At 39.4% G+C, this 19,168-nt stretch overlaps 1 protein-coding gene across 4 annotated transcripts in view; it reads left to right on the forward strand.

The window, feature by feature from the left end:
• The window catches only part of ablim3 (actin binding LIM protein family, member 3), a 351,872-nt gene that overhangs the window by 146,999 nt on the left and 185,705 nt on the right, over positions 1 to 19,168 (forward strand). For all 4 annotated transcript variants that reach the window (XM_043703814.2, XM_087995438.1, XM_087995439.1 and 1 more), the window contains exon 3: positions 12,361 to 12,544. In XM_043703814.2, the coding sequence (XP_043559749.1) occupies positions 12,361 to 12,544 (184 nt within the window). The remainder of the gene's footprint in view (positions 1 to 12,360; positions 12,545 to 19,168) is intronic.

The following is a 19,168-nucleotide window of genomic DNA, read 5'->3' on the forward strand; positions in this document are numbered from 1 at the left end:
CACTGTAATGTAATCTAATCAAGTAATCTATATTGTCCCCACTGCATTTACACCTCTTTTGGAGGGTGAAAAACATTTCCCTTTTGAGCTGATCTCCCTGCAGAAATGCAGCTTTCATGTCAATTCATCTATACTCCCAAATATTTGTTGCTAACAAGCCCCAAAAAAGCTTCAAAATTGCTTTTCCTGCTGTAGGTGAATTTGCCCTTTTATCCCTGCATTTTTCTTCAAAACCTTAGGTCATTAGCTTGGCTTTAGCCTTATAATTCCCACCAGGAGAAACCTTTTCCATCCCATCCAGCAATATGATAGGTCAATTGATCTAAATGTGACATCTCTTATTACACCCCACACTCTTTTCAGCTTTGTTATCCAGCTTTGGCTTCTTTTAATAAATTGTCATCTAATTCTTCCACTGGTAGCATTCCTAGTCTCTTAGTATATTTATTGACCTTGTTGAGCTACACCCTCAACCTTGTAATTCTGTCTGGACTTTTGCTGTATGATTCCCCCTGTTATTACAGGATTCCTTTCAATGGATGGTGATCTCTTTCTTGTGACGAGTTTGTTCCTGCAACCACTGCCTGAGCTTACATTGTGTTTTTTTTTTGCCTTCTATTTTTGTACTTTAAGTATCCAATTTCTAGCTTTGAACTCACTTATACTGAACATTCAACCATTTTTCATATTTTTCCAGAGGCCTTCCCTGTTCTACTTATAATAGTCACATTTCTCCATTGACTAGCATCTGGTAAATACATGACTTGGAAAATAGTATTGGAAGTACATGACTTTAATGCTCACTTTTAAGAGTTGTACTTTGGGAACAATGGCCTCATTTCAATAATCAGACCTTATCTGTCCTTTACTGGAAAAAGTGTCAATTATGACAGTCTGATCTTCATTGCTATATAACACATGTTTATGAGATGTATCTGGTTGTTCATTACTTTCCGTATCTCTTTTAGAATCTGCAAATTTTAGTCTATGGCGAGCAGCTTGAAGAATGTACCTGAACAGTCTGGTTCTCATGCTGTGCAATTATTATTTCCCATTAACCATTCCCGCACTTCTCCACTTTTTATTAACTTTTTAAAAAATAAGTCATGTCTCCCTGATTTTCTGCTGTTTTATTCATAACTGTTACATTCGTATTTGCACATATGTTTAAATTCATTATTAGGAAATTTCGCCCAATAATCAGTGGGAACTTTGCTGGTGGTCCAGGTCTAGTTCATATTCACTTTTCCATTACATTATCCACAATTTATTTCGAACCTTTACAATATTGACTGAGTCCATCTAGTTGACAAATCTTCAAAATGTAAAATTAAAGTGTTTTTTCTTTATCATATGCCTTTAAATCTATCGCAACTGCCTTTTTAAGGCTCTCACTAAAGGCAGACTTATGATAGACCGTGATAATATCTTTTGGTACTGCTTACAAATCTCATATCTGTCACTCACCTCTTCAATGGGTTTATTGCATTCTTCATCCCTATTTTTATAACTAGCGTTTTCAACATTTTGAGGGTGGATGGGCAAATTTCATGTGTGGTTTTAGTAAAATTCATCTTTTGTCTTCTAAGTTTCCACCCCTCATGCAATAACACTGCTTTAATTTCTTTAGTGGAAAGGTTATTTTCCATTAAAGGAACACAATAGTGTCTTAATAGTGTGAATCACATATGAACTGGTTTTCTGAATACAATACATTTTTCAAATCAAGTTTCGTCTGTGACTTTTTTCATTTATGGCCTACTTAATAACAATTGTATTTCACTGGTAACTACACCGATGCAAATAAAATGATTTTACAAGGAATGAGTATTCTTTTTACAGATTTTAGTGTATTAAAATCCACAAATCTGAAACTGGTGAAACTCTCCAATTCTTTGTTCCAATCTTTATTACACAGAGAGTGTAAATACAACTTTAGTCAGTTTATTCCACACACTGCAGATCTGCATACAAAGACGAACACTGCTCAATTAAAAGAATCTACCACCAACACTTCCATCACTTGACTGAAATGTCTTTTGATCAACACAGTATCTCTTTTTCTAATTCATATCTCCATTTTCTTCTCAATCTTCTGTTTCTTGTTTAGTTTCAGATATTCTACTCTACTGTTTGGAATAATTCATTGTGTCATTATATTTTGAATCACACCTGAAACATTGGTTAACTATATTCTAGATAATTCGGGCTCATTCTTAGTATGTGTCCCAAATTCTCTTTGCTTCTCTAAATTGTCCAAATCATTTCTGGTCCTCATTTCTATTAGTTAAAATTCCTCTTCCATGCTACTGCCTACGAGCTATATCTAGACAATCTCATCAAAGCTTAACATTGAATCTTCGATTTTCTGTCATTTGGACGGTTGTGCTGTTTGTATCATGAACAGAGCTGAAAAGGAATATTTACAAAGGACAACTGGAAGGTATTAGGGATGTCTAATCTTTATGACTAGTTGTACAGTCCCATTGAAGTTCTGTTCCACACTATATGTATGTCACATAAAAGTGGTTTATTTGGGAGCAGAACACTAATTTTCATGTTTTGCCAATTCTAACATCATTTACATCAGCCTCTGTGAGTAAGTACTTCCTTTATTGTGTTTTAATGCCATTTTAAGTGTGTTCTTTTTTATCAGGTTGCCTTCGTTCCTATGATATAGCTGGCACATAGTCTAGGATCTGAGCATAGCTGTAGATATTTTCTAATCTGGGAGCAACTGGGATTTGCGTTTAGGATTCCTGGCCCAGGGTAGGGATACTACAACTATACAACAACAGCCGCCTGAACAGGGCTGTAACATTTAACTGCTTATTGTATATACCTCTCTGCAATCTTTTGTACTTTTGCAATGGGCAGGTTCTCAAGTTAAGAAAGCCAACAGGAAATGACATTATTTCTTTACCTTTTTAAAAAGAATATTTTTTGAAAGATGCTGGCTATTTACCAGATTTGTATTTATGTAAGATGCACTCCAACATCAAGAGTAGTACTGTAAGTCTTTTTTTAAATGAAAGTAAATTGTTTTAAGAGATAAGAAAGCGGTGGTTTTTTTTTAATATCAATTGGTACTATCAGCAAGCCACTTGAACAGAGTCCACAGAGTTTTAAGTGCCTTGGATGTAAAATGTGCGCAAGAGTTTTTTAAAAAAAGGAATATTTCTTCATTAGTGGAAGAAAAATCAGTTGAATTTCATTACAGGTACGTGCTCCAAACTAGCCAATCTGCCGACATTTAATGAATTTAGACAATTCAGCCTGTCTACATGGATAAAATCTTGGTTTGTTCTTATCTGACAGGAGGCTATTTTTCAAAACATTCTATAGATTGCTTCAAATTATTTCAACAACATGAAGCAATTTTGTTAACTAAGCATCAGTTACCATGTATGGGGATGAACACTACCATGCTAGTTTAGGCAAAAGTGTTCCTTGATTATTTTCGAAATGCCCCGAGGCAGTGAATGTGGTTCCACTGGCTTCACAGATACTAAGTATTTTCCCTCTGAGTTTCTCCTCTCATCAAAATCATGTAATGCTCAATTTGTTCACTATCAATCACTCAGCAGATTGTTAACATTGAATTTACCTGTCTTTTAAAAACATGGTAAATTTCACATAAGGAGAGTGGCAATCTTTTATAAGGAAAGAATACAATATAAGGAAAGAATACAATGTTGTGTGAAATGAGCAGGGGTTATCAATATTTTGGAATAAAATACTTTTTGCATCTTGGTTACCCCAACTGGTATTTTCTCAGCCCTTTGAGGAAAGGTTCTGTGGCAGACAAACGTGTAATGTCCTACGGACATACCACTTCCTGGTTTAGTAAGGGGTAAATGCACTTGTATCTCATTACGAATGAATGGTTGCTCTGCCAATCTGAAGCTTCAATGACATAGAGTGATCACAAGAACTGGAAGCCTGCCACCTGTCTGTACCTTTTGTGCTGTGCACTCGCTTTTCTTGTAGGGATAGAAACAAACAATATTAGTCACCTGGCAAAGACATGCATAACACCCCTGAGAAATTGACAGATTAGGAGGTAAGTATACCTCTTGCATACAGCCACTTTAGAACAAACATGTGACAACCAGCACTGACAAATTCTTGCTAATACACCAAAACACATTGATTCCTTTTACAGGATCTGCTGCTTTCTGATCGCATAAGTAGGCATTCCTTCATTATCAACGTTATCTTCATACTGACCTCAGCAACATAAATGACTAAAATGATCCTGCTAAGTCTAACTCATCAACATTTGGCTTGTGCCAAAATTAGGAGAGCTGTCTACAGACCAGGCAAACATTTTTGAAGAAGAAACAAAGAGGATTGATGAGGGCAGAGCAGTAGATGTGAGCTATATGGACTTCAGTAAGGCATTCGACAAGGTTCCCCATGGGAGACTGATTAGCAAGGTTAGATCTCATGGAATACAGGGAGAGCTAGCCATTTGGATACAGAATTAGCTCAAAGGTAGAAGATAGTGGGTGGTAGTGGAGGGTTGTTTTTCACACTGGAGGCCTGTGACCAGTGGAGTGCCACAAGGGCCGGTGCTGAATCCTCTACTTTTTGTCATTTACATAAATGATGTGGATGTGAGCATAAGAGGTACAGTTAGTAAGTTTGCAGATGACACCAAAATTGGATGTGTAGTGGACAGCGAAGAGGGTTATCTCAGATTACAACAGGATCTTGACCAGATGGACCAATGGGCTGAGAAGTGGTAAATGGAGTTTAATTCAGATAAATGCGAGGTGCTGCATTTTGGGAAAACAAATCTTAGCAGGACGTATACACTTAATGGTAAGGTCCTAGGGAGTATTGCTGAACAAAGAGACCTTGGAGTGCAAGTTCATAGCTCCTTGAAAGTGGAGTCACAGGTAGATAGGATAGTGAAGAAGGTGTTTGGTATGCTTTCTTTTATTGGTCGGAGTATTGAGTACAGGAATTGGGAGCTGAAAATGTGTTGCTGGAAAAGCGCAGCAGGTCAGGCAGCATCCAAGGAACAGGAGAATCAACGTTTCGGGCATAAGCCTTTCTTCAGGCTTATGCCCGAAACGTCGATTGTCCTGTTCCTTGGATGCTGCCTGACCTGCTGCGCGATTCCAGCAACACATTTTCAGCTCTGAGCTCCAGCATCTGTAGCCCTCACCTTCTCTCGACAGGAGTTGGGAGGACATGTTGCAGCTGTTCATGACATTGGCTAGGCCACTGTTGGAATATTGCGTGCAATTCTGGTCTCCTTCCTATCAGAAAGATGTTGTGAAACATGAAAGGGTTCAGAAAAGATTTACAAGGATGTTACTAGGGTTGGACGAATTGAGTTATAAGGAGAGGCTGAACAGGCTGGGCTGCTTTCCCTGAAGCGTTGGAGGCTGAGGGGTGACCTTATAGAGGCCGACAAAATTAAGAGGGGCATGGATAGGGTAAATAGGCAACGTCTTTTCCTTGGGATTGGGGAGTCCAGAACTAGAGGGCATAGGTTTAGGGTGAGAGGGGAAAGATATAAAAGAGACCTACGGGGCAACATTTTCACTCAGAGGATGGTACGAGTATGGAATGAGCTGCCAGAGGAATTGTTGGAGGCTGGTACAATTGCAACATTTAAAAGGCATTTGTATGGGTATATGAATAGGAAGGGTTTGGAGGGATATGGGCCGGGGGCTGGCAGGTGGGACTAGATTGGGTTGGGATATCTGGTCGGCATGGACAGATTGGACCGAAGGGTCTGTTTCTATGCTGTACATCTCTATGACTCTATGAATTGCCCTAACATAGTCATACTCACTAAATCATACCTTTAATCTATTCTACCAAACTTATCCAACATCATCCTTGGATATGCCCTGCACTGAAAATGTGTTGCTGGAAAAGCGCAGCAGGTCAGGCAGCATCCAAGGAACAGGAGAATCGACGTTTCGGGCATAAGCCCTTCTTCAGGACCTGACCTACCACAAGCATAGCAGACACATAAAAGGGGGCAGGACAGTGAAAAACAGCCAAGAGAAAGTGGCCCTAGAAATTCTTAAATAGAGAATGCTATTATATCTCATGGCATTTGATCCAATATTTCCAGGAAAACTTCCCGCTGATCACTGGTCTATTTTCTGTGTTTTCAGTAAGTAATACAGCTGAAAAAGTATGAACTCAGTTTACTTGAAAAGCTCATATCGGTTTATTTAACAGCTCCAACTCCCACTTGCGGTTACAGATAACCATGTGTACGTTCTTTTTCTAGCATTGAACCCTGACAGTTTGCCATGTGGCTACACATTGTCTTTAGATCATGATCTGCACTCTTGGCCATGTTGGCAAAGTCTTGAAGGATATATTTGTAAGATTGGGCCTGCAGCAATCAGTAAAAAGCTAAACAAAATTGTTCTCACCAATCTACCTGTAACACATACATTCATCCATGGTTGTGTTGTTAGCAGTAAGTACTACACATGAAGTTCTGACTTCACACTGAAGATACCATCCATCAGGTTGTATGGCACTCTCACAATGCTAAATGAGATAATTTAAGAACAGATCAAGCAGCTCAAAACTGGTTTCCATGATTCACCGTGGGTTATGAACAGCAGCAGATCTACGCTCAACTACAATCTATAATGTCATGGCTCAGCATATCCTCCAATCTACTGTGACCATCAAGCCAGGTGAATTAACCCTGGTTTAACAAGCATAGCAGACACATAAGAGGGGGTAGGACAGTGAAAAACAGCCAAGAGAAATGGTTTAACAAGGGTTGAAGGAGAACGTGCCAGTGGCAGAATAACGCAATCCTGCAAATGAGATAATAATCTGGTAAATCTGCAATTTAGAACTACAAATGAGCTAAACAGTAGAAACTGTATGTAATACTCATTGCTATCCAATCACACAATAAACAGATCACCTCAAAGCTCTGCAGTCCTGCAACATCCAACTGTGAAGGGTATTGAACAAAGAAATAACTAAACAGGAGGATAGGCTCCACAGCCATCTCCATCCTTGACAATGTGGGAGCCCAGCACAACAGGGCAAAATGCAAAGCGAAGCATTTGTAGCCATCTTCAACCAGAAGTGCTGAGTGGGTGATCCATCTCAGCCTTTTCCTGAGGACCCCAACATCATAAATTCCAGTCTTCAGCCAGTTTGATTCACTTCACATGTATCAAGAAATAGCTAAAGGCACAGAATACAGCAAAGACTATGGTTAATGGTAGCTTCTTGACTGTTATACTGAAGATAATCTCCAGAATTAACAAGCTATTCCAATATATCTACAGCTCTGGCATCTAACCAAAAATATGGGCATTTGCCCAGATATTTCCAGTCCATAGGAATCAGGATAAATCCAAGTTGGCCAAATACTGCTCTATCAGTTGACTTTTGACCATCAGTTCTCTGAAAGTATATGTCAATGGTCTTATTAAGTTGCCAATCCAGCCTTCCAGTCAGTGACAGCTCAATCACCCTACTCTGCCTCAATCCTGAGAGCTTATGGGCGGCACGGTGGCACAGTGGCACAGTAGCACTGCTGCCTCACAGCGCCTGAGACCCGGGTTCAATTCCTGCCTCAGGCGACTGACTGTGTGGAGTTTGCACGTTCTCCCCGTGTCTGTGTGGGTTTCCCCCGAGTGTTCCGGTTTCCTCCCACAGTCCAAAGATGTGCAGGGTCAGGTGAAATGGCCATGCTAAATTGCCCATAGTGTTAGGTAAGGGGTAAATGTAGGGGTATGGGTGGGTTTCGCTTCGGCGGGTCGGTGTGGACTTGTTGGGCCGAAGGGCCTGTTTCCACACTGTAATGTAATCTAATCTAATCTTCTCCCCCAACAGGGGTGACAACTTTGATATAGGACATTTTTCTGCCATCTTCACTATTTCCATTGAATTATGGCTTTGTTTGTCCTGCAGGAGAAAGTTAAGATCGAGTGACTTGACAAATTCCACGTGACTCTCTTGTCTGCACATATGTCCGTCACACATGCAGGCCCATCAAGATACAGTAGGTTGCATCCAATTGTCTACTCACATGAAATGTCACCTGCTGTGGCTCCAAGTGTGATGAGCCCTGAGGCTGATCACATATTCACTTACGTAGCCGAGCCTTACATTCACACAAACACATAGTCTGATGCCCAGCTGAAAGACAATCCCATGCCACAAAGATGCTTAGCTAGAAGTTGGAAGGGTATTTTTAACTATTTACCTCCACTGGACCCAATGCTTTCAATATGTCGCATGCAAAATTTCTCTATAAACTCTATATAGTCATCTTGGTCAGGTGAGAAGAATTCATGTTGCCATTGTTAGGGAAGAGTATCTCTCTGGCCTTGAGGAAAATCTAGAGGGAGCTATTGCTGAGCTATGAGGCTAGTCTGATGTCTCCAAAGCAATGAGGAAGAAGCTTGGATGTGGTGGCGATATCCTTGGACAATTAAGGTTAATAAGTAATGGAGTACCCTAAATACCCTAGAAACACTTCTAATGCAGTTCCACCATCTAAAGACATTGTCTCTTCAGCCACTGGGCACCTGAATCATGTTTGAGAATAGTTCATTGCTTGTTGCCTTTGAAGAAAATGGTATTTTTGCTGTTCACAAATATAAAAACTCATTTACTATTTCAGGGAATTCATTTTTAACCAAATTGTTGTTGAAAAGTAAAGAGCTAACAACTTTTTATTATGTAGCTGTACACTCTCCTGTTCTTCAATTTCTGAACTGACACTTTAAACTAGAGGGATTGGATACCTCCCCGCCCACCACCACCACCAAGAATTTAACAGTGAGTGAATCTTTTCTTCCCTCCTGTTATAATCCAGCCAATGTTATCACTGGATCAATCAGAATCCAGAATTCTGACTTGATAGATCATAATTTGTTTTTTCTTAAGGTATTCACAGATGGAAACGTACTACAGATTTTGCTTTAATAATAAAACAGAAGTTTAATACACAAAAGAAATGAAGATAGAGTAGTATAAACCAAACCATTTACATATCATACATGTTGAAAGATTTCAAAACACACAATAAAAATACAATCCTGTTAATTCCATTAATCTCCCATACAATACTCAAATGCCTTTCTCTGTCCCACATAGATTTGACTTAGCCATAACTTCACTTCTGGTCATGCGATACTGATAGCCCCTTCCTGTTTTGTCATATAATTGAACTTAAACTTTCTCATCTTCAAATAACCCCTCCAGGATTTAAACCAAACACTTCTGGTCTGGAACTTTTAAATTGACCTCCTTACATTGAAGTAACCTAATCTTAATCATTTTAAACTGAGGTTTTCCTGTTTCAAGAGCACCTGCTTTATACGTCCAGCTTTAGATACAAACCCTGCAGAACTCCGCAGATTAAAATTTTAAAAGTCTGTTTCCAAGCAAAAATCTTTGCTCTAAGCCTCTCAAAAAATTTCAGAATCCTCTATCTGAAAACTTTGTGTGCTACATTGTTTATCTGTTCATAAACCCTTTCACTGTAAACAAAAGTCTATTACTCTCCAAACCTATCTCTGTCAGATTGATTTTTAAAAGACATCACTGTGACCACAGTAATATTTGCAAGTTAGTCATTAAACACATTTGGATATATAGAAAACACATATGCCACTTGTTCAAAATTCAAACTCAGCAATGCATGATATTAGTGTGTATATATCAGCAGCCTACATCACACCTGCTGGTAAATATATTCTGGTATGGAATGCATTTTTATAGATACCTGTAAGTTTGTCATTTTCAGTTGTGGCACTATCAGTGTATGACAACATAAGTGTTTTGAATTCATAATCTAGTCAAAGGTATAGGTATTCAAGACACTTTGGTTGCCTTCCTGTAAAAACAATCCAAAACAACTCAGGGAAAGAACTGTTGTTGGCGTCTGCCTAATAATTTTGAACATCTATTTTCTTTTTTATCTTGCTGCCACAGACCAAATAGATTGCAGTCATTGATTGCATTATAAATGCAGTACTGTGATCAGTACAGTTTGCTTTCAAATCAGAAGCAGAGTTAGTAATAAGTGTGGTAATATTTTCATGGAGTTGTTATTTCTAGTGTGCCCTGTCCTCCTTAGGAATATTTGTTGGGATTTAATTCCTAGATCTCTGAAACTTTGCTTTGATGACAACCCAACCATTATATTTAAACTTTTAAAATAATAGCTACCAAAGAATATAAATGATGAAAGGTTGTTACAGAATATGGGCTTTGATACCAGGAATGCATTTTCTTGTGAACTGCCTTCAGTATCTTTTGGTTATTGAACTGTTTTGCAATGAATTGGACATCACTGTTGCCATCACTAAGACCATCTATTTTCACCTCTGCAAAATCACCCAAAGTTTTCCCTATCTTAGCTCATCTACTGCTGAAACCCTCACTCACGCCTTTATTTCCTTTCAAGAACTTGAACTACTGCAATGGTTGGTTTCCATATTTTAACCTGCATAAACTTGAGGTCATCTAAAACTCTGCTACCTGTGACTTTGCGTGCAGAAAATCACTTGCCCCATCACTTAATACAATGTTTCTTGCTCCAGCAACACATTGATGTGTATATCCTCTTCTTTGTGTCCAGGCCCCTCTATGGCCTCACTGTTCCCTATCTCTGTAACCTCTGCTAGTTCCACAAACTTATGAGATTTCTGTGTTCCTCCAATACTGGCTTCTTATGCCAGAATTCTAATTCTAATTTCTGAAACATTGGTGGCCAAGCCTTCAATTCCCTAGTTTAAAAATAACCTCTGGAATCTTCTTCCTAGCCCAAAACATTGACTCTGCTTTCTCTCAATGGGTGCTGTCAGATCTACCCAGTTTCTCTAGCAATTTATGTTTATGTTTTTGTTTATTATTGTTGATTTGCAAATGTGAAGCATCTTGGAATGTTTTGGAACATCCACTTGTTAGTTTTGCATTTGATTGTTTTGGTTCTTATGCAGTCATAGGGCAGTGAGTGATCATAAGGTTATTAGTAGGTCCAATGAATCCTGTAGACTGATGTAATGATATGTGGTTTTAGGAGAGATTTGTCTATCTGGTTTTCCTGAAGACGGGCATTGTATACCGGGTGCTGAGGTGTGCTTTGGGTTATTTTTGCATTAGGTAAAAAAGCATGAGCGGGTGGACTCAGGCTTACATAGACCCAAAATTTTAGTTATACTTTCAGTTATTGACATTGGGATTTTTGGAGTCAAAGCTGCTAGATACAGCTCTCTCGTTGCTACTGCAAAAGCTTAAATTCTGTCTTCTAATAGATTCATTCTGTTGGTGTTCCTTCTCCTGGACTGGAGGAGATAGCAAGTAGGGGAAATCAGTTTTGCTGAATTTTCCTTTGCCAAGGGTGTATTTATAGGATGCTGCTATATTGGAACATTTGATGAGTGGTAGTTAAATAATGTATTATTTTGTGAAATACTTCAATAGAATTAAAGTTTTGACAATTCATTTTCTGTTTGTATTTTAACTGTGGAGTAAGAATAATGTGTGTTTAGCTTGAAGCATAGTAGTTTGACCAATTAAATCACATCTGGAACTCAGCATTTTATACTGGCATTTAAATAAAGTTTGAGTCTAGGCTATCTTCTTGATATGTTTTGAGGCAGGTAGGCCTGGCCCATAACACTGGGTTGGTGATAAAAATTGGATGTGTTCAACAATTAGGTAGATCCAATTGCTGGGAGGTTTCATTAACCGCAAGGTTAAGGGGGTTCCAAATGTGGAGTAGGTTGGTAAAAGGTAGAGGGTGTGTCTTTTTTCATATTGGTCTAGCAGCATCTGTGAAGAGAAATCTAAGTTAACATTTCAGGATTGGTGACCTTTCCTCAGAACATTTCACCGGGCCCGAAACATTAACTTTGATTTTCTCTTCATAGGTGCTGCCAGACCTGTTGAGCTTTGTTAACAACCTCTGGTTTTGTTTCTGATTTATAGCGTCCAGAGTTCTTTCAGATTTTGTCATTTTTATATTGTAATGTCATAATTATACTTGTTCACGCTCACAATTTTGTGACATGATAGTAGACAACCAAAAATTCTGTTGAATATAGTGAATTGTTTTGTTTTTCTTTGAACTATCTTTATTGAAGAGACAAAAGTTACATTAGTCCTTAAGTTTCTAGTATTTAAAATTCTGATACTCATTATGTCCTTTTTTTATAGATGGAGATTAGTTTGAGTTAAGTTGGATCAGATTGTGCCAACTACAGGAACAAATCAGCTTATATAACAGCATGGTTTGATCAATAACTTATTTGAAGTATCCAAGTAAACAACTATGCTGAGATTTAAGGTGCTGCATTGAGTGTATCAGTTAATGTAATTATTACTGTTTTACAGTTTGTGGTTCCGACTTGGCCCAAGCAAACTTCTTCTACAAAAATGGAGAATACATCTGCACATTGGATTATCAACGGCTGTATGGCACTCGTTGTGACAGTTGTGGAGACTTCATTGGTGGAGAGGTGATCTCAGCTCTGGGGAGGACATTTCATCCAAAGTGCTTTGTCTGCACAGCCTGCAGGTAATTTGAAGAAGAAATTGTTACTGAGCATGAATATAAAATTTCTTCAATAGGATTAACAAGTTATGTTTTTACAACCCAAATCAGAAAGCAGGGCTGAATATTAGTTATTTAAAACTAATATCGAACAATACTTGAATGTTACATTTAAATCCACCTGCACCTTTCCTTTATATTCTTTGGCATTGCATTTCTTTGTAACCTTCTTCCAATTCTAATCAAAGGGAAGCAATTTGTTAACTGGCTGAATAGAAACAGCTCAATGGCAATGTTGTTGCATCCTTAGAAGAAGTTACTGCTTCTGTCGAGAAAGTGGTGGGCAGCTGTGTCCCTAAATACTGCCACCTGATTGATCATCATGTGGAACAGCAAGCAGACAGTAATCGGTTTTAGTCTGGAATAAGGCTGTGACATAGAAGTTGGAAGTCACTGGTAGTGTTGTATATGCCGTAGCGCTTTCATCCAATTTGTGCTGCAACATGTCAGTAACTGCTTACCAGCTGAAGCGCAGCCTCCTCATATACTGTTTCCCTATCATGTTGAGACACATCTCTGTCATTTTTAGCATTCCTGCAGCCTTTGGCATGATGGAATATGCTGCAGTCAAAAGTTAGCTCTCCAACAGCATTTTAGGATTAAACATTTTCCAAACTCAGAAACTCATTTGATCTTCTTTAACATAAGTGGGGTTCCTACTTAATATCAGTGTTTTCTCTGCTTCATATAAGTTTGCACATTTCTTTTGTCTAGATGTATTTCAGAATGACCAAATCAAACCATTAGAGACACCAAATTCTAAAGGCTTCAAATTCATCTTCATATTTATTGATTTTAATCAACCCTGAAATCATTTCAGGCAGCTTTTAGAGACACGTAGGAATTAAGATTCATTGAAGTTAGTGGTTCATAAATTCCCTACAGTGTGGAAGCAAGCCATTTGGCCCATCATGTCTGCACCAACTCTCTAAAAGCATCCGACCCAGACCCAAATCCCTACCTTTCCCATGGCTAATCCACCTAACCATCACATCCCTGGACACTGTGGGCATTTTAGCATGGCCAATCCACTTAATCTGCAAATCCTTGGACTGTGGGAGGAAACCAGAGCACCCAGAGGAAACCCACACAGACACGGGGTGAATGTGCAAATTCCACATAGGCAGTCACTTGAGGGTGGAATCAAGCCCAGATCCCTGGTGCTGCAAGGCAACAGTGCTAACCACTGAACCCACCATGCCACCCCAGAGTCACCCATATCACCAAGATCACCTTTCTAGTCTTGTTTACAATTTAGTAAGTGACTTGTCAATAAAGTCCTACTCTAGCATACTCAGACTCTGCTTTCTGGCAAATCATCAAAAATCACAATTACTGATTATTGACCCAGGGCTTCACTATTTCTTCCTTATACTCATCAAATGTTTTGTATTTTGTGGGTATAGTAGCTACTCCATTGGTACATTGAGTGCACAGGATATTTTCCCATTTGGAGACTGTACTGTCACTAGTTATGTGCAGTGTGATATGTTTACATGTTGCCAGTAAGCAACTGTAACATTTGTGCAAATCATTGAACGTTCAATGACAATGACACTTTCCGTGGTTCACTGCTATCTTTACAAGTCCAAGTGTTCCTCCTAAATAAATTTTCCATTCCTTAAAAAGCATCAAAAGTTTCAGGTCAGCAAGGCAAACCACCTGTTGCTTACTATGATCTTTTTTTGTGTCTGAGTTTTGATTTTAAATACAGAAGCAATAAGGATTGAAATATCAAAGCTCCTTCTTCAATCTCGTATTAACAGCATGAAAAGATTATTATTTGCAGTTGCATCATGATTAGCTGTTACTTTTTCCATCACCACTTCCAAAATTGTATGCATGATGAGTGACATTTAAAGGCATATAATTTAATCAACGCGTTGAAAAATAGTTGAAATGCCAAGCCCTTGGAATATTAGCAATATGAGAGGGCAGCACCATATAAATCAACAATGTATGTTTTCTCAGAAGTTGAGAAGACATAGAAGATTAAGGATATTTTTCTTCTAATTATTAGCTCAACAACAATAACTATAAATGGAACGTTATACACTATAGTGCAACGTAGCACTTACTTATTAACTGGATAGTTGCAAAGATATGGACCAAAAGGAATTATGACAATTAAGCTGTGAAGACATTCATTGTGGTGAAACACTGGGGCTGCTGCTCTGTGCAGCTGTTTGCCGATATAGCGCACAGAAAGCAGCAACAACAGGTGCACCTGTTTCCACAGGAACAGATTTAGCCCTATCACTGTGACAGTCACAGCACTGAATGAAGCAATGTAATCTCAGCACAAAATCTGTGTGGTTCATTCGAGATGCTGGGTGGAATTTATTAAAAGCAACTCAGATCCTAAGGGTGGAAGTGGATACCACTTCTGGTTGCATGTAAGGAGCTGATACACACAAATTCTAATTAAAAGGCCCAGTGGCAGACGGGATAGACATGTCGGATTATTCATTGGTGGAACCTGTTATCATAGTGATAAAGCATGAGGTCTATAAATTGGCTATAAAGGCTGGCTGTAAACACCCCATGAACTGTACATGTTCAAAACAAAAATTCACCACTATCTCACAGGGTGTGACCCTACCACGTGGTGGGGCTTCCTCTTATATACTCATATAGAGTCATACAGTATGGAAACAGAACTTCGCTGGCCATGTTCCCACTTGCCTGCATTTGGCCTGTATCCCTCCAAATCTTTCCTATTGACATGTATTTAGCCCAATATCATTTAAATGTTGTAAATGTATCTGCATCCACTACTTCCTCTGGCAGTTAATTCCGTTTGGTATGCTTTCAGGCTGCACTAGGTATGGTGGTGGCTCCTTTATTGTGAAGGAAGCATGTTCTGAGTTTGCATTTGGTCTTACACAAATGTTCATATTTGTGTCCAGTTTTGTATCTTACTCTGTAGGATATGCCTGAACATGCACACTCAGCAGACCCTTCTTTATATGTGTAACAAACGACATTGTCCAAAAATCATTCAATAGAGATGATTGAATGGATTAAGGGCACTCAAGACCTTGTAAGGCTGGTGCAGGATCTGAATTCTCTATCATGGTTTGCTGATTGATGTATTTCCAATTCCAAGCAGAGTTATTCAGGACCAAAAATCATTAATTAAAGAGTATTTCAAAGGTTTTCTACCATTGCTCTTGCACAAGGTGACAGAGGATACAGCCTCAGAGGTAGTTCTGAGATGGAGGCTAGCAGATTTTGAGAAACATTCTGAACAAACAGCAGAGTTCCGGAAATGGCACCATTGGTCATCTAGGGTGCCATATTCTTGGGTGAATAATGTAAATTATATATTAGATTGTGCCTGGTATCCCTTGCACATCTCTGCATGATCCTTACATTCTGTAAAAACTCACGAACATTCATGGTTTCCTCCTCAAACTCATCCAATTCATCCTCATCTGAGCAGGAATGCTGTTCCTTCCTCTCATCCTAACCCAATGGTTGGAAATATTGTGCACTACACAGAGGATTGTGACAATTTGTGGTATTCCCTGTGATGCATAATGCATAATCCCTCTGAAACTCAAGGCAGTGAAAGTGCTTTTCAGCAGGCCAATGGTTTGATCAGTGATGGTTTATGTAAAGGCATGTGCTGCAATGCACCACCCTTGCATTACACTGTGGAGGTATCTCACTGTCATTATTCAGCATCATAGGGCATTGCTCTTGTTACCTCAGATCCATCAACCTGTATTAGGGCCTCAAAAACTTTTGAGAGCTACAAGTTGAGCAAGTTGTCATAAGACCTGCCCAGGAAATCAGTACAGACAAGTATCATTCTTTACCTGACAGTATGTGTTCACGGTAAATGAGTCATAGTCATACAGCACAGAAACAGACCCTTTGGTCCAACCAGTCCATGCTGAACATAAACTAAACTAATTCCACTTGCCTGCTCTTGGTCCACATCACTCCAAATCTTTCTGTTCATGTACTTATCCAAATGTCTTTTAAATGTTAGTTTGTTCTGTGGTGCTCTAACGACTGCATGAGGGGAATTGATAGCCCCTAGCATTCTAGAGAAATGAGGAATGGGCACTGAAGTGTAATCTCATTGTCACTTGGCTATCCTAATCTGTGGAGTAATTGATGAATTCATTTGAATTGACCACTTTTTTTATGAACCTGCGTAGAGTAGACTGTGAAATGCCACACATGCTGCCTGTGGTGCCTTACAGACAACAGCTGCTGATAAAACTGAGCTCTGCAGTGATATGGTTCCCACAAATTCACATAGCTGTACATTTTACATAAGATCACACATAGCTATATGACCAATTCCCAAGATAGCCTCCACCATCCCTGGCATCACCTTGCCAACATTTGCAAAATGTTGGTCCTCATTCCGACAATGCAGTATATGGAAGTGCCTCTCTTCTATGATGCCTTCCCTTCTGATGTTAACTTCTGCTCTAGTTGATAGCAGCCCTCCTTTGTCACATTCTATTCTGCTGCTCCTGAGAGTGCAAAAATATTGAGTGTATCAGATCTATAGTGAATCCTCTAAAATTACGGTATGAAGAAGACAGAGGCGCAAGTAGGCTCACAGCATTAATGTTACTGCTCAGCAATGAGATTTTCAAAATCTCCCAATGGGCAGATTCAAACTTTCTCCATCCTCCCCTAAGAAAAACCCATTCTGCCTTTCTTCTAACGTGCCTATCAGGGGGTCCATAACTATATTAAATAACATAGGTGACAGAGCGTCACCTTGTTTTACTCCCCTCAAAATGGGAATATTCCCCGTTTTGCATTTATTGCCCTCTATTTGGGTAGTGTTGTTATTATATAAGTCTGATATTAATGTACTGACTTAGCTGAAAATGTGTTGCTGGAAAAGCGCAGCAGGTCAGGCAGCATCCAGGGAACAGGAGAATCGACGTTTCGGGCATAAGCCCTTCTTCAGGAATGAGGAAAGTTTGTCCAGCAGGCTAAGATAAAAGGTAGGGAGGAGGGACTTTGGGGAGGGGCGTCGGAAATGTGATAGGTGGAAAGAGGTCAAGGTGAGGGTGATAGGTCAGACTGGGGTGGGGGCGGAGAGGTCGGGAAGAAGATTGCAGGTTAGGAAGGCGGTGCTGAATTCGATGGATTTGACTGAGACAAGGTAGGGGGAGGGGAAATGAGGAAACTGGTGAAATCCGAGTTCATCTCTTGTGGTTGGAGGGTTCCTAGGCGGAAGATGAGGCGCTCTTCCTCCAACCGTCGTGTTGTTGTGGTCTGGCGATGGAGGAGTCCAAACACATTTTCAGCTCTGATCTCCAGCATCTGCAGTCCTCACTTTCTCCTCCTGTACTGACTTAGGTCTGGACTTGTGTCAGCTTCATGTCTATTTGAAACAATTGTCTGCACAAAATCAAGAAGCACCCTTCACATGGATTCCATCACTAACCACCCTCCTTCTGTCACCTGGAATTTGTATTGATCATCCTTGGCTCACTGAACATACAACTTCCCTCCATCACTTTTGATCCTGTGACGGTCGCAGTGGATGTACTATCTCTCTCTTTGGCACTATCCCTTTCACCATAGACAAATCTCCTCTTATCCTAGACTCTTCCTTTACTGGAACTGACATGTCCTTACAATCTCTTGATTTGTCCTTTGAGATCTTTCATTATTGCTGTGCTGATTAGACCTGAAACATGCCTCACTGACCTCCCCTGTTTAACTGTAGCTTTCAGATGACAAACACTGCCTCACTTTGACACTGATGACCAATTAACTCCGCCCTTTAAGTTGTTCAGTTTGCATCTCCTAAATGCTTCCCCAGTCTAATCCTGACCAAATCCAAGTTACCAGGCCCTTCCTGTGGGACATTTCTGTATCCCAATGCTGGCCTCTACATGTTGTCCCTGCTGTATCACCTCCCTTATGCCAATTCACCCTTGACCCTCCAGACCCTCCATCAAAGCTGGCAGATTTCTTCTGTCCTTCCCAGTACTGCAGTTTGGCACATCATTTTTAAAATATCATAAAACAGAAGGATTCAGAGTAATCATGGAATGCAAGTGCATTGAAAGCAGGAACCTGAAACCAGACAGCTTGACTCCACTGAAACATTACTAACTTCATCTGTACATCTCGACATTCCATTGAGAAAGCATGGTTTTGGCTCCTGTCTGTTGAAGTCCTCTTCGCCTCCCATACTCTTACGGGTTTCATTAAATACTGCCTACAGTGTATGAATTAAAAGAAGTATTATTCTTGATTGGAATTTTAACATCAGCTATGCTTCTATATTGTGAGTTAACTCTTTTTACAGTTGCAGTGACCAAACCATCAACATTCAAACATTTTGATGGGATACAACCGGAACCACAAACCCATGGGGATACAAGTATTCTACAAAATGTTGCTGTCTGAGGTCATGAAATTGTTTATGTCTAATATAGTACAAATTTCCCATTTTATTATAGGTATCTAATTTATAACATGTTATGGAATGAAAAGAATTAAATCAACAATATGGAAAATTCAAAGGCCTGTATTTCAGAAATTAGAAATATTGCGGATTGCAATTTAATGATCTTCTGAGTATTTAAATTAATT

Source organism: Chiloscyllium plagiosum, unplaced genomic scaffold, assembly GCF_037043375.1.
Source record: "Chiloscyllium plagiosum isolate Xiang-an unplaced genomic scaffold, Cpla_swu_hap1 HiC_scaffold_16, whole genome shotgun sequence".
NCBI classification, from domain to species: Eukaryota; Metazoa; Chordata; class Chondrichthyes; order Orectolobiformes; family Hemiscylliidae; genus Chiloscyllium; species Chiloscyllium plagiosum.